The sequence below is a fragment of the Scyliorhinus canicula genome, chromosome 3 (genome assembly GCF_902713615.1).
Source record: "Scyliorhinus canicula chromosome 3, sScyCan1.1, whole genome shotgun sequence".
NCBI classification, from domain to species: Eukaryota; Metazoa; Chordata; class Chondrichthyes; order Carcharhiniformes; family Scyliorhinidae; genus Scyliorhinus; species Scyliorhinus canicula.
The window spans coordinates 194,546,782-194,562,889 of record NC_052148.1 but is presented as its reverse complement, the minus strand read 5'-3'; the positions used below and the strand labels follow the sequence as shown (position 1 = coordinate 194,562,889).

The 16,108-nt window shown below is 46.7% G+C and overlaps 1 protein-coding gene across 5 annotated transcripts in view; it reads left to right on the top strand.

Moving 5' to 3' along the window:
- Positions 1-16,108, top strand: part of ttc29 (tetratricopeptide repeat domain 29) — a 666,158-nt gene that overhangs the window by 394,047 nt on the left and 256,003 nt on the right. For all 5 annotated transcript variants that reach the window (XM_038791952.1, XM_038791953.1, XM_038791951.1 and 2 more), the window contains one exon: positions 186-417. In XM_038791952.1, coding sequence (XP_038647880.1) covers positions 186-417 — 232 coding nt within the window. The remainder of the gene's footprint in view (positions 1-185; positions 418-16,108) is intronic.

Sequence of the window (16,108 nt, the reverse complement as noted above, 5' to 3'; positions counted from 1 at the left end):
TCTTGTTATTTAAGCATAAGACAAATGTCTTTGCCATAACTTTTGTGTCACCTCAGTAACTGTGCATTAAGAAGCAACCTCTTACAGTGACTGCCCTTATTCCACAATGTAAATATCAGTAAACTAAATGCTATTTTATAATCCAAAAACTTATTTGCCTTTCTGAACTTGTTTCTCCGTAACAGAGTCAATATGATGTAGCTTGCAAGTACATTTGGCGAGGATATGAGATTGCCATGACTTTGGGGGATCTACGTCTACTAGAGACCATGCAGGTTAATTTTGGCATCTTCAAAGCTCATTCAATGATGACCACATATTGTCACCACGTAGAAGCTGCTGGACGTGAAAATCTTGAGCATCTGGTTACATGGAAGGATAGTAGAAAAGACACGTTCAGTGCCCTAACTATGGAAGGTACGTTGTTGGTCAGAGAACATGTTAGTGCTTTAGCATTGTTAAAGCTTAGTCGTGTTGAATTTAGATTAATATTTTGCTCATCAATTGCTGCTTTATTACCCAACTGAAGTTGGTTATTTTTGAGACTACATTCCTTCTAATACAAAATATGGTTAGATGTTTCTAAATGTGAAACTGTTAATTTATTGCCCAAAATGACTGGTTGCAGAGTTAACTTTTACTAATTGATATTGACAGCTTGAGTATACTTGAAAATATTCTATTGTCATCTCAGTAGGAGATTCAAAGAGAATGATGGTTAATCTTCACTAATGCGATATATTTTGGTTATTATGTTTATGCTGATTATGAATACTGGCTGACATTAAGCAATGATTGAAACAAACCGAACAATAACATTCACAAGAATGTATTTAATATTATACTAACATTGCATAATTGTTATGTGTGCAATAAGATACAGTGAAATATCAAATTAAAAGTAAAATTTCTGCTTGAAAAATATATTGTTTAAAACAGCTTATTCAATTCAAAACTTAGGGAAAATTCACCACTCCCATACTTCTGGCATGTAGCCACAAGTGAAGGAAGCTTATTTTGGGGCAAAATTACAAATGAATTTTCTTTCGTATTGAGGCATTGTATTTTATAGAATATGGTTAAGCATTACCTTCTAATGCAAATCCATCATATGTTTTAAATTGTTAAAAGTATGGGGATTCTATAATGAAACACTACAATTAAAAAACCTTCTCTAATTAGCTAAGACCTCAGTAATTCCAGCTGTACCAATTTTAATCTCAAATTAGTTTTTCAGTGAATGTTTTGATTCAACATTGTTAGTGACATTATTTGCGGAGCTGAAATGGAAGTTATTGATCCGGTATGAGGTAACTGAACTAATCAACACTATCAAACTGACAGTCACTGTATGTTGTGTACCTGGCTCAGCAAAATCATCCAAGCCAATTTCCTCCAATTACATCATTTAAACCTTGTAATTTCAACAAAAACTATTCAAAACCATTCAACACAAGCAGAAGGTGGAAATTTATTTAAGTTGATTGTGGTAGCTCGAGGCAAGACTAGGGAGACTTCCAGTATAACTGAACAAAGGTTTATTGATGACAGGTAAAGGTAAACTACATACAGGCACCAGGTCACTAAACAGGTCTTCATTCTCCAGCTCCAGGGTCCACTCTGCCTGCGACACTGCTCCCAGGACCCCCTGCTTTTTCCACAGTGGTTAGAGTTCACGCACTCTGGGGCAATAGGCCTCGAACCAGTCATGTGGACAGCAAGGGCCCACTGCTTAAAAGGACGATGCTACCACATCCCTTCCCACTTTAGTCCCTCAATAACATATTTACAAAATGAGCTATGTACTGTTACTATATACAATAAAAAGTTTGAAAAATACAAGGGGAGAGAGTCCATAACAGCTCGTCATAATGTCAATCTATCGGGGATTTTCTGGGTCTCATAGACTACCTTAGTCCCCCAACTAGCTCCTCCAACTCTGAGGTAGAAACATTGTCATCCATGGACGATTGTCTCTGAGATTCAACCACTAGGGCACAGAAGGGCGGAAAAAGACTGGCAGGGCTATAGTCATAGGGGATTCAACCATAAGGGGAATAGACAGGTGTTTCTGTGGTCGAAAACGAGACTCCCGAAAGGTATGTTGCCTCCCGGGTGCACGGGTCAGGGCTGTCTCAGATCGGCTGCAGGACATACTGAAGGGGGAGGATGAACAGCCAGTTGTCGTGGTGCATATAGGCACCAACGATATAGAATTAAAACGGGTTGAGGTCCTACAATCAGAATTTAGGGAGTTAGGAGATAAATTAAAAAGGCGGACCTCAAAGGTAATAATCTCAGGATTGCTACCAGTGCCACGTGACAGTCAGAGTAGAAGTTCAAGAATAGTCAGAATGAATATGTGGCTTGAGAGATGGTGCAGGAGGGAAGGGTTCAGATTTTTGGGACATTGGAACTGGTTCTGGGGTGGTGGGACCATTACAATCGGATGGTCTACACCTGGGCAGGACTGGAACCATTGTCCTAGGGGGTACTTTTGCTAACACTGTTGGGGAGGTTTTAAACTAATGTGGCAGGGGGATGGGAACCAGATTAGGAAGTTAGAGGTCAAAAAAGAGGCAGCAACTAAAGCCAGTAAGGTACTAGATAATAAACGCAATGTGACTAAGGGGAAGAGTAGACAGGAAAGAGATGATGAACGCAAAGGGATAGGTGGTCTGAGGTGCACTTGTTTTAATGCGAGAAGTATAGTAGGTAAGGCAGATGAACTTAGGGCTTGGATGAGTACCTGGGAATATGATGTTATTGGTATTAATGAGACTTGGTTGAGGGAAGGGCAAGATTGGCAACTAAATATCCCAGGGTATAGATGCTTCAGGAGGGATAGAGAGGGAGGTAAAAGGGGTGAATGAGTTGCATTACTGGTCAGAGATGATATCACAGCTATGATTAAGGAGGGCACAAAGGAGGATTCGAGCACTGAGGCAATATGGGTAGAGCTAAGAAATAGGAAGGTGCAGTAACATTGTTAGGACTTTACTACAGGCCTCCCAAAAGCGAGCGTGAAGTAGAGGTACAAATATGTAGACAGATTATAGAAAAATGTAGGAGCAATAGGGTGGTCGTGATGGGAGATTTTAACTTCCCCAACATTGAATGGGACTCATGTAGTATTGGAGGCGTAGTTGGAGCAGAATTTGTAAGGAGAGTTTTTTTAGAGATGTATGTAAATAGCCCAACTCGGAAAGGGGCCATACTGGACCTGGTATTGGGGAATGATCCCGGCCAGGTGGTTGAAGTTTCAGTCAGTGATTACTTTGGGAATAGCAATCACAATTCCGTAAGTTTTAGAATACTCATGGACAAAGACGAGAGTGGTCCTAAAGGAAGAGTGCTAAATTGGGGAAAGACCAAGTATAACAAAATTCGGCAGGAGCTAGGGAATGTGGTTTGGCAGCAGCTGTTTAAGGGTAAATTCACATTTGAAATGTGGGAGTCTTTTAAGGAAAAGTTGATTAGAGTGCAGGACAAACATGTCCCTGTGAAAATGAGGGACAGAAATTGCAAGATTAGGGAACCATGGATGACGGGTGGAATTGTGAGACTAGCTAAAATGAAAAAGGAAGCATACATAAGATCTCGGAGACTTAAAACTGATGAAGCTTTGGAGGAATATCGGGAAAGTAGGACAAATCTCAAACGCGCAATAAAGAGGGCTAAAAGGGGTCAAGAAATATCTTTGGCTAACAGGGTTAAGGAAAATCCCAAAGCCTTTTATTCGTATATAAGGAGCAAGAGGGTAACTAGAGAAAGGATTGGCCCACTCAAAGACAAAAGTGGGAATTTATGCGTAGAGTCAGAGGAAATGGGTGAGATTCTTAATGAGTACTTTGCATCGGTATTCACCAAGGAGAGGGACATGATGGATGTTGAGGCTAGGGATGGATGTTTAAATACTCTAGGTCAAGTCGGCAAAAGGAAGGGGGAAGTTTTGGGTATTCTAAAAGGCATTAAGGTGGACAAGCCCCCAGGTCCGGATGGGATCTATCCCAGGTTATTGAAGGAAGCGAGGGACGAAATAGCTGGGGCCTTAACAGATATCTTTGCAGCAACCTTGAGCATGGGTGAGATCCTGGAGGACTGGAGAATTGCTAATGTTGTCCCTTTGTTTAAGAAGGGTAGCAGGGATAATCCAGGGAATTATAGACCAGTGAGCTTGGCGCCAGTGATAGACAAAGTGTTGGAGAAGATACTGAGGGATAGGATCTATTTACATTTGGAAGAAAATAGACTTATCAGTGATAGGCAGCATGGTTTTGTGCAGGGAAGGTCAAGTCTTACAAACCTAATAGAATTCTTTGAGGAAGTGACAAAGTTAATTGATGAGGGAAGGGCTGTAGATGTCATGTACATGGACTTCAGTAAGGCGTTTGATAAAGTTTCAAATGGCAGGATGGAAAAAGAAGTCTTATGGAGTTCAGGGTGTACTAGCTAGATGGATAAAGAACTGGCTGGGCAACAGGAGACAGAGACAAGTGGTGGAAGGGAGTGTCTCAAAATGGAGAAAGGTGATTAGTGGTGTTCCACAGGGATCCGTGCTCGGATCACTGTTGTTTGTGATATACATAAATGATCTGGACGAAGGTATAGGTGGTCTGATTAGGAGGTTTGCAGATGATACTAAGATTGGTGGAGTTGCAGATAGCGAGGAGGACTGTCAGAGAATACAGCTAAATATAGATGGATTGGAGAGTTGGGCAGAGAAATGGCAGATGGAGTTCAATCCGGGCAAATGCGAGGTTATGCATTTTGGAAGCTCTAATTCAAGAGCGAACTATATGGTCAATGGAAGAGTCCTGGGGAAAATTGATGTACAGAGAGATCTGGGAGTTCAGGTCCATTGTACCCTGAAGGTGGCAACGCAGGTCGATAGAGTAGTCAAGAAGGCATATAGCATGCTTGCCTTCATCGGACGGGGTATTGAGTACAAGAGTCGGCTGGTCATGTTACAGTTGTATAGGACTTTGGTTCGGACACATTTGGAATACCGCGTACAGTTCTGGTCGCCACATTACCAGAAGGATGTGGATGCTTAAGAGAGGGTGCAGAGGAGGTTCACCAGGATGTTGCCTGGTATGGAGGGTGCTAGCTATGAAGAAAGGTTGAGTAGATTAGGATTGTTTTCATTGCAAAGACAGAGGTTGAGAGGGGACCTGATTGAGGTCTACAAAATTATGAGAGGTATGGACAGGGTGGATAGCAACAAGCTTTTTCCAACAGTGGGGGCGTCAATTACAAGGGGTCACGATTTCAAGGTGAGAGGGGGAAAGTTTAAGGGAGATGTGCGTGGAAAGTTTTTTACGCAGAGGGTGGTGGGTGCCTGGAACGCTTTGCCAGCGGAGGTGGTGGAGGCGGGTACGATAGCATCATTTAAGATGCATCTAGACAGATATATGAACGGGCAGCGAACAGATCCTTGGAAAATAGGTGACGGGTTTAGATAAAGGATCTGGATCGGCACAGGCTGGGAGGGCCAAAGGGCCTGTTCCTGTGCTGTAATTTTCTTTGTTCACTACAGCAGAGACTTTCCCTTCTCCACCTCCCTCCTGGGATATCGACCGGGCCTCCTCAGAACTTCTCGATTCCCTCTGTTCTGGCTCCACCTTACCAACACTGTTGCTGCCTGCTGGCTTCATATAAGAGCAGGTCAACTGCGTATAGCGAGACCCTATGTTCCACTCCCCTTGGACTATCCCCTTCCATTCCTTTGATGCTCTTAGTGCCATCGCCAGTGGCTCTATGGCCAAATCAAACAAAAGTGGGGAGAGAGGACATCCTTGCCTTGTCCCCGGTGCATTTTAAATTAGTCCGACGTCAGCTGATTTGTCCGTAAGCTCGCCGCCGGTGCCTGGTACAGCAACCAAACCCAGTCAATAAAGCCCTGCCCAAACCCAAACTGTCCCAACACCTCCCAAAAATAATTCCACTCCACCCGGTCGAAGGTCTTTTCTGCATCCATAGTGATCACTATTTCCACATCCCCCCCCCCCCCCCCCCCCCCCCCCGGAGGGCACCATGATCACATTTAAGAGACTTCTAACATTGGCCGTTAGCTGCCTGCATTTAACGAACCCCATCTGGCCTTCCCCTATCACCTCCGGGACACAATCTTCTATCCTTGAGGCCAAAATATTAGCCAGCAGTTTGGCATCAACATTCAGTAAGGAGATAGGCCTGTATGACCCGCATTGCTCTGGGTCCTTCTCCCGCTTCAGGATCAATGATATCGAAGCCTGTGACATTGTTAGGGGAAGGACACACCGTTCCCTGGCCTCATTAAATGCCCTCACCAGCATCGGGCCCACCATCCCAGAAAACTTCTTATAAAATTCCACAGGGTATCCGTTCGGGTCCGGGGCCTTACCTGACTGCATGGCCTCCAATTCCCCTACTACTTCTGTAATCCCGATCGGGGCTCCCAACCCCTCCACCAACCCTTCATCCACTTTCGGAAACTCCAAACCCTTCAAGAATTGCCTCATTCCCTCCACCCCAGCTGGGGGTTCCGACTCATACAGCCGACTGTAAAACTCCTTAAACACCCCATTCACCCCTGCTGGGTCCAAGACCGTATTTCCTCCTCCGTTCTTCACTCTTTTTATCTCACTGGCAGCCTCCCTTTTCCTTAGCTGGTGTGCAAGCATCCTGCTGGCCTTCTCCCCATACTCATATATCGCCCCCTCGCCTTCCTCAGCTGCTCCACCGCCTTCCCTGTAGATAATGGACCAAACTCCATCTGTAGCTTCTGCCGCTCCTTCAATAACCCTGCCTCCGGTGCCTCCAAATATCTCCTGTCCACCTGGAGTATTTCCCTAACCAGCCTATCTATCTCTGCTCGCTTCACCTTCTCATCATATCGAAATTAGCTCCCCCCTCACCACTACCTTCAGTGTTTCCCACACCGTTGCTGCCGAGTCTTCCCCATATCGTTTATTTCCAAGTAGTACTGGATGGCCTCCCTCACACGCCCGCACACTCCCTCATTCGCTAACAGTCCTACCTCCAATCTCCATTGTGGGCGCTGACTCCCCTCCTTGCTCACCCGTAGATTCACCCAGTGTGGGGCATGGTCCGACATAGCAATCGCCGAATACTCAATATCCACCACCCCCGCCAGTAGAGCCCTGTTCAGAATGAATAATTCAATCTGGGAGTATACTTTATGCAGGTGGGAAAAGAAAGAAAACTCCTTCGCTCTTGACTGTATGAACCACCATGTCTACCACAGCCCCCCCCCTCCATCTGCTCCACAAACCCCTTTAGTTCCTTCGCTGTTGCTGGCACCCTCCCTGTCCTTGGACTCGACCGATCCAACCTCGGATCAATGACCGTATTGAAGACACCCTCCCCATGATCAGCTTATGCGAGTCCAGGTCAGGAATCTTCCCTAACACCCGCCTCATAAACTCCACGTCATTCCAATTTGGTGCGTAAATATTTACTTAAACCACCAGCATCCCCTCCAACTTCCCGCTCAGCATGATATACCTACCCCCGAGTCCGCAACTATATTCCCTACCTCAAATGACACCTGCTTATTGATGAGGATCACAACCCCTCTAGCCCCGAGTGAAATACTTGCCCAACCCACCCCTCCCTCAGTCTAATCTGATCCACAACCCTCAGGTGTGTCTCTTGTAGCATTGCCACGTCCGCCTTCAACCTCCTCAAATGCGCGAACACGCGAGCCTTCTTGACAGGCCCATTCTAATGTTCCATGCGATCAGCCTGGTCGGTGGGGTATCTTCCCCCCCCCCACCCGCCGATCAACCATCACCCTTCTTGGGCCACCCTCCAGCTCGCGTCCCACACCTCCTGAGGCCCGCCTTCGGGCGCCCACCAACCTCGACCTCCAATTTGTCTCCCAACAGTGCCTCCCCTGTTAGCCTGCCCAGTTAGCTTAATAGGCTAACTATTAAGTCCATGTTAGTCCATGGCGCCGAATATCCTGTCCCCTGTTGTTCTCCCTCCCCACCCCCGCTCGAACATATATATTCAAAACATCACAATCCCAAAAAACACAAAGAAAACTCAACCCACCATCCCCCCACAAGAACAAAGTTAACCCACAAACAAAGCTGAGCATCGGCCCAAAAATTGATACAAAAAACACTCCATCTACAGCCCAAAACAAAAATAAATTCAACAGCACAGGCATAGCATTACTCGCCCCTCAAATTCAATGTCCTCAATCACCTGCCAGTCTTCTGTCCTTAACACAGTCCATCGCCTTGTCCGGCGATCCAAAGTAATGTTCTTGACCATCGTAGGTGACACACAATCGAGCTGGATACAACATACCGAACTTCATCCCCTTCTTCAAGAGGGCAGATTTTACCCTATTAAAGCTCACTCTTCTTTTGGCCAGTTTCGGATCCAAGTCCTGATAGATGCACAGCTCGTTGTTATTCCATTTGCAGCTCCGTGTCTGCTTGTCCCACCGCAAAATCTGTTCCTTATCCAGGAAGCGGTGCATTTGCACCACCATCGTCCTCGGCGGCTCATTCAGGCACAGCTTCCTCGCAAGTGCTCTATGCGCCCTGTCCACTTCCAAGGGTCGAGCAAACGCCCCATCGCCCAGCAGCTTTTCAAACATGTGCGCCACATATGCTCCTGCGTCCGATCCCTCAATGCCCTCCCGGTGGCCAATGATCCTCAGATTCTGCCTGCGGGACCTGTTCTTCAGATGCTCCACCTTCTCCTGCAGCCTTTTCTGGTGGTCCCTCATCAGACCCATCTCCGCCTCCATCGCGGTTAGCTATGCCACCTTCTCTTCCACCTTCTGGATCGGCAGTCCCTGGGCTTTTAGACTTTGTTCCACCCGATCAATCCTTGTCTTAATCGGGTCTAAACATTCCTGCTTTTGCTTGGCAAAACTCTTCCGTATAAATTTCACCAGCTGCTCCATTGACCGCTGGGCCATCAATCCCAGCTCCTATACCTCCGCCATATTCGCCTGTGCTGTAGATTTCACACCTTTCTTTTTTGCCCAGCAATTTCTTCTTTTCAGACCACTTCTGGTCCATATCTCCATAAACTGGTGGGGGATTCCTCCTCTCTACTTCACCTGCCTCCAATTTTACCGATCAAATCCCACAAAAGTCAGGAGAAAAAGTCGTAAAAGTCCACCACGAGTGAGAGCTACCAAATAAGCGACCTCCTATCCATGGCCGCCACCGGAAGTCACCTACTCATGGCTATTTTGAACATCTGCTCAGCTCTCTCCGCTAACCCGTTTGGTACGGGGTGATATGGGGTAGTTCTAGCATGGCGAATACCAGGATGGGATTCTCTGATCCTGAGGCTAAGTGTTGACGCCGTCGTAAATGGCGTCGCGTTTTACGACGGCGTCAACAGGTCCCCAGGAGCACCGTTCCTGTGCTCTACAGGGGACCAGCATGGCACTGGAGCAACTCATGCAGCTCCAGCTACCGATACCGGCGTCAAACGGGCGCCACGGGTCTGCGCATGCGCGCTGCGGCCGGCGTGAACCCGCACATGTACGCTAGCTTCCTTCTCCGCGCGGCCCTGATGCAACATGGCGGAGAACTACAGGGGCCAGCAGGGAGTAAAAGAAGCCCCCACCAGGATAAGCCGGCAAGCCGATCAATAGGCCCCGATCGTGGTCCAGGCCATGGTGGAGGCACCCCCTGGGGTCGGATTCCCCCCCCCCCCCCCCCCCACCCAACCAGGCCGCCCCCCGCAGGATGGACGCCGAGGTCCCGCCGGGTAAGACCCCATGAGAACGGCATCCGCCAGACTCAGGCTATCTTGCGGCCACTCGGCTCATCCTGCGCGGACAATCGCCCGGGGGGGAGGGGGCGGCGCATAGAGCCGGCCCCTGACCAGCGCCACGCTGGCGCCAGTGGCGCCGATTCTCCGGTGACTAGAGAATCGGCAGACCGGTGTCGGGGCGGCATCGCATGAATCACGCCCGGCCTGCCGATTCCCCAACCCGGCCCCGGGCTCAGAGAATCCCACCCCATTTGTTTGGACCAAGTGCTGAAACTCTTTTCCAGTGAATGCAGAGCCGGTGTCAGACACTATTCATTCAGGGAATCCATCCGTAACAAAAATTCGCCGAGGGGCCTCTTTCATGGCTGCCGAGGTCGTCGTCCCCATCTCTTGAACATCCAACCACTTTGAGTGGGTGTCCACCAAGCTGAGAAACATTCTACATGTCCTCATGTACCCTTGTCCATGCACAAACAGGCCATTCCCATGGGTGGAAATTGGCTGTGCGTGGAAATGTCTGCTGTCCATATCAGGGATCTCACTGGAACGCCATGTGTTCAATATCCGTATCAATGATGGGTCACCAAATGTAGCTTTGAACAAGCATTTTCTTTTTCATTTAGTTCAGGTGGGCACTGTGCAATTCCTACAACAGTGGTTCTCTTGCTGGGAGTGGTGCCACCACTCGGTAACCCCAGAGTGTGACTCCATCCTTGCAACTGTGTTTGTCTTTGCGAGTGTGTCTTTGCCTTAACTGGTTAGATTCATCATGATGCCATCCGGTTAAGATCATGCAATTCATTTTGGACTGGACTGGGTCGTGTTGCATCCAGTTCTTTACATGGCCTGACCATACTGGCAAAGTGTCAATAACGTTTAGTGCCATAATGATTTCTTGAGGTGATGGTGCCAGGTTCTTTTAAAATGGGAGTAGTGTCAGCACATCAGCATTTGGAATTTGTGTGCCTGGTGCTGAAAGATGTAATTGTAGGCTGCCAGCAACAAAGCCCAGCATTGTACCCTGGCGGAGGTGATTGGAGGTATTGGCTTGTCCTTCCGGAGGAGCCCTAACAGAGATTTATGGTCAGTTATTATTGTGAAACATCACTCATAAACATATTGATGAAATTTCTTGACACCATAGATTATAGGGGCTGGTTTAGCATACTGGGCTAAATTACTGGCTTTTAAAGCAGACCAAGGCAGGCCAGCAGCACGGTTCAGTTCCCGGACCAGCCTCCCCGAACAGGCGCCGAAATGTGGCAACTCGGGGCTTTTCACAGTAACCTCATTGAAGCCTACTCGTGACAATAAGCGATTTTCATTTTTCATTTCATTTCATTATGGCAAGGCCTTCTTTCTCGACCTGTGTGCACTTCCACTCTGCATCAGAAAGTGCTCTGGAGGCAAAGGCAATTGGTGTCTGTGAGCCATCTTCCATTTTATCATAGAATCACAGAATCCCTAGAGTGCAGAAGTCTGCACCAACCCTCCGAAAAAACACACTACCTAGGCCCAATCCCCGGCCCTATCCCTGTAACCCCACCTAACCTTTGGACACTTAGGGACAATTTAGCATGGCCAATCCACCTGACCTGCACATCTTTGCACTGTGGGAGGAAATAGGAGCACCCGGAGGAAACCCACACAGACACGAGGAGAACATACAAACTCCACACAGTCACCTGAGGTTGCTATTGAACACAAGTGCCTGGCACTGTGAGGCTGCAGTGCTAACCACTGCGCCTTAGCATAGGATTGCCCTTATTCCATATCGCAATGCATCGCAAGTAAAGATAATTGGCTTACCCAAGTCAAAGGGAACCCATAGACTCAATGATTTTAAAACCTGCTTGGCATGCTGGGAAGTCCGCTACTGCCGTTCCTTCCATTGCCATAGCTGGAGCTTCCTTAAGAGCAAGTGAAGTGGCACCAACATCGTTGCTAGGTTGGGAATAAACCGACCAAGGAAGGACTTTAATGCTGCTACACTCTTGAGTGCCAAGACGTCTCTTACGGCTCTCGCCTTGTCTTCAAATGTGTGCAGCAGGCCTTTTGAATCCAAATTGAATACTCAGTGATCTCACCAGCTTGAAAAGTGCACTTATTGCGTTTCATTTGTATTCCTGAATCTCTAAATCTTCTCCGTACTCTTCCAGGCTGGTTCGGTCCTCTTCATGTGATGTTCCAGTTACTAGAATGTCATCCAGGTAGACCGCAACCTTTGGAATGCTGTGGAATATTGTACAGGCTGTGGAGATGCCAAATGATAATCTGGTGTATTGAAACAGGCCTTTATGCATGTTAATTGTCACAAACCTTCAGGAATCTTCAGCCAGTTCAAACTGCAAATAGGCATGACTGAGGTCGGGTTTGGTGCTGGTGAGGCCTCCTGCCAACTTTGCATGAAGATCTTCAATTGGTGGAATTGGGTACTGTCTACTTGGGATGCTTGGTTTATCGTAAACTTATAAGCCCTGCATATTCTAACTGAGCGATCCAGTTTTAACACAGGTGCAATGGGGGCTACCCATTCTTAAAACTGCGCTAGTCTGATAATTCCCAGTTAATAATAGTAATAATCTTTATTGTCACAAGTCGTCTTACATTAACACTGCAATGAAGTTACTGTGAAAAGCCCCTAGTCGCCACACTCCGGCGCCTGTTTGGGAAGACACAGGGAGAATTCAGAATGTCCACATTAACCTAACTGCACGGGACTTGTGGGAGTAAACCGGAGCACCCAGAGGAAACCCACGTAGACACAGAGAGAATGTGCAGACTCAGCACAGACGGTGACCCAAGCCGGGAATCAAACCTGGGGCCATGGCTCTGTGAGGCAACAGTGCTAACCACTGTGGTACTGTGCCACCTCATGCCTGCAGTTCTTCCAGGCATTTGAGTTCGGCTTCCATTTTTTGGTGTAAAGCATAAAGCACTAGTCTCACCTTGAAAAACATCAGTGTGCAATCGGGGTTGATGTAGATCTTGGCCCTTGCTCCATTTATTTTGCCCAACTCGTTCTGGAATACATCTCTATATTAACATAAAACTGCTGGAAAACACTATCTAAAATTTTGACGATCTCCAACCAGTTCAACTTGATTTGGCGCAACCAATCTTATCCTAAGAGACTTTGACACTGTCTCTCGACAGTGATCATGGGTAGCTGGGCATCCCCGTTGACACTGGCTGTCCCCAAAATGTTTCCCCCGTATATGTCGCCAATTGGAAGTTGTGTGACTCAAAGACTGAACTCCTTCTCAAAGACATTTGAATGTTTGCTCGCCCACAACCATGGCCGATGGCCCAGTGTCAACTTCCAACTATAGTCGTCTTCCATTTACTGTGAAGACTATCTCAGTTGGGGCTGTTTTGTTCATTTCTCCATGGTTAATCTGTATGTTTCAAGTTCTTCATTTGAATTCGTCGCCACTTTGTTCTTTTGACTCATCACTTGTTGATTTTGATTTGGCGCATACTCATGGCACCTGAACATACCTGGATATGGCCCTTCAAGTTGCACCAAAAAAAAGAAACAGTGTCATCCTTCTTGGGGATGGTCTCCCCCACATCAATAGCAATCATCTTGACTTCTGGGCTGACGACTTGTTTTCTTTCCTGACCATTGACTAGGATCCTATTCCTGGGACCGTGACTGAAATTCCTCTGTGCCTGCCGATGTGGTGGCACGCCTTGCAGCCATACCATCCTACAGCTGGTTCACCTCGCCATTTGGCAAGATATGAAGCTCTGACGCACCCCGCAATTTCGATCGCCTGTCTAGGGTTTTCTTTGTTTTAGCCAAAAGCTCCTTTTGCACACTTAGGTTGTTAATGCCACATTCTAAATGGGAACACAGCATGTCACTGAGCGCTGTGTTGAACTCACAATGCTCGGCCATTTGGCAGAATCTGACAACAAAGGCAGAGATCATTTCTCCTGGGTACCTGACAGCCAAATTAAACTTATATCGCATTAGTGTGATTGATGGACTGGGGTCGAAATTCTCCCTGACCAATGTCACCAACTGGTTGAATGACTTGGTGCAGGAGCCTCCAGGGTCATCACATTTCTTATGAGGTTGTAGGTCTGGGGCCCTCAAACCATTAATAGAATAACTTTCTTTTTATCCTCCCCCGTTAATTTGTTTGCTGTAAAAAAATAATGGAGCCGCTCTATATACTGGCTCCAGTCTTCATCCCCCTCGTCGAATGGGTAAGCTTCCCAAACATGGACATTTTTTACTCACTGCTCTACAATGCTATTGACGCTTTTTGATTTCTCTTCGTTTTGGAGGTTTCTCCCTTCCGCCTCGAATTCTGAACTACTGAGGACGTGCGATCGATCCAGTTTACACTCATCGCCAATGTGGTGGCTCGAGGCAATACTAGGAAAACTTCCAGTATAACTGAGTACGGGTAATAATAATAATCTTTATTGTCACAAGTAGGCTTACATTAACATTACAATGAAGTTACTGTGAAAAGCCCCTAGTTACCACATTCTGGCGGCTGGTCATGTACGCAAAGAGAGAAATCACAATGTCCAAATTAACAGCACGTCTTTTGAGACTTGTGGGAGGAAACTGGAGCACCCGGAGGAAAGCGACGCAGACACAGGGAGAGCGTGCAGACTCCGCACAGACAGTGACAGTGCTACCCACTGTGCTACTGCGCCCCTTATTGATAACAAGTAAAGGTAAACTATACACAGGGACAGAGTCACTAAGCAGGTCTTCACTCTCCAGCTCCAGGGCCCACTCTGCCCGGGACCCCGCTCCTAGGGTCCTGCGCTATTTCCCCATTGGTCGGTGTTCGCGCGCTTTCGCGCAATTGGCTCTGAGCTAGTCATGTGGACCAGGATGGTTTACCTCTTAAAGGAGCTGCCCTGCCACAATTATTTAAAATAAACACTTTAAATTTTTATTTAGCATTTAAGCAAGTCCAGATTTAAAATAAATTTTAAAAGAGTGATGAACAGCATATTTTTCTTTCAATTAAGGGGCAATTTAGCGTGGCCAATTCACGTATCCTGCACTTTTTGCACTGTGGGGGCGAAACCCACACAAACACGGGGAGAATGTGCAAACTCCACACTGACAGTGACCCAGAGCCGGAATCGAACCTGGGACCTTGGCGACGTGAAGTGGCAGTGCTAACCACTGCTCCACCATGCTGCCCGCCCCTGCATATTCTATTATCTAAAGTAGTCCTGGAGTGATTAATACATATGGGATGTAAAAATCTTATCTGAGATCAGAGAAGGTTGTAAAATGTGTTCTAAAAAGTGTTCATGATAGTACTTACCACCATCATTTGCATCTGGCATTGGAGCAGGTGCGGGAGGGGGAGAAATCGAGCTCTGTATTCCCTTTTATTTGGGTGTTAATTGGGCTCCTAACCCTCAAGCATAGCAAACAGATAGATCATGACATCAGTTGACGTACAATACTGATTTGATGGCATCCCTGCCATTTTCAAAGGCCACATTCCAGCCTACACCTGTCTTAACCTCAAACAGCTAAGCATGACATTAATTGGCTTGAAGTACCCCACCAGATCTATTTAAAGGAATCATGGATTGCTTATAGGTTAGTAGCTGGATTATTTATTCTGACTGCTAGTGCAATTCTACGCATTGTTGGAGTTTTTCTATACTTGATTAAAGTTCCACTAGTCGACAGGGAATGTGCTGACTGCTGCTATTTACAAATTTATTGTCTGAAACAGTTTGTTCAATTCAAAACTTAGGGTAAATCTCCAATCTCATGCTCCAAGTGTGTAGCCATGTGTGAAGGAAGCTTGATTTGAAAATAGGGCGACAAGACTGTGATGTCAATTCTCCCTTGCATGAAGCATAGCTCCTTACTGACAGTGTGGAACTAGTGAATTGACCTTTTAATGTAATATTTTAAATGGGCAAATTTATAAATGGATATTCTTGGATATTGAACCACTGCACTCCTATTTTCATAGAATCATAGAATCCCTACAGTGCAGAAGAAGGCCATTCGGCCCATTGAGTCTGAATCAAGCCTCCGAAAGAGCACTCTAGTTCGGCCCATACCTCTGCCCTATCCACGTAACCCCACCCAACCTTTGGACACTAAAGGACAATTTAGGATGGCCTATCCCTCTAACCCATACGTCTTTGGACTGTCGGTGGAAACCAGGGCACCCAGAGGAAACCCATGCAGACACGGGGAGAACGTGCAAGCTCCACACAATCACCTGAGGTCGGAATTGAACCCAGGTCCCTGGTGCTGTGAGGCGTCAGTGCTAACCCCTGAGCCACAGTTTTATAGAATATGGTTAAATATAATATCCCAATGCAAACCTATCATTTGTTT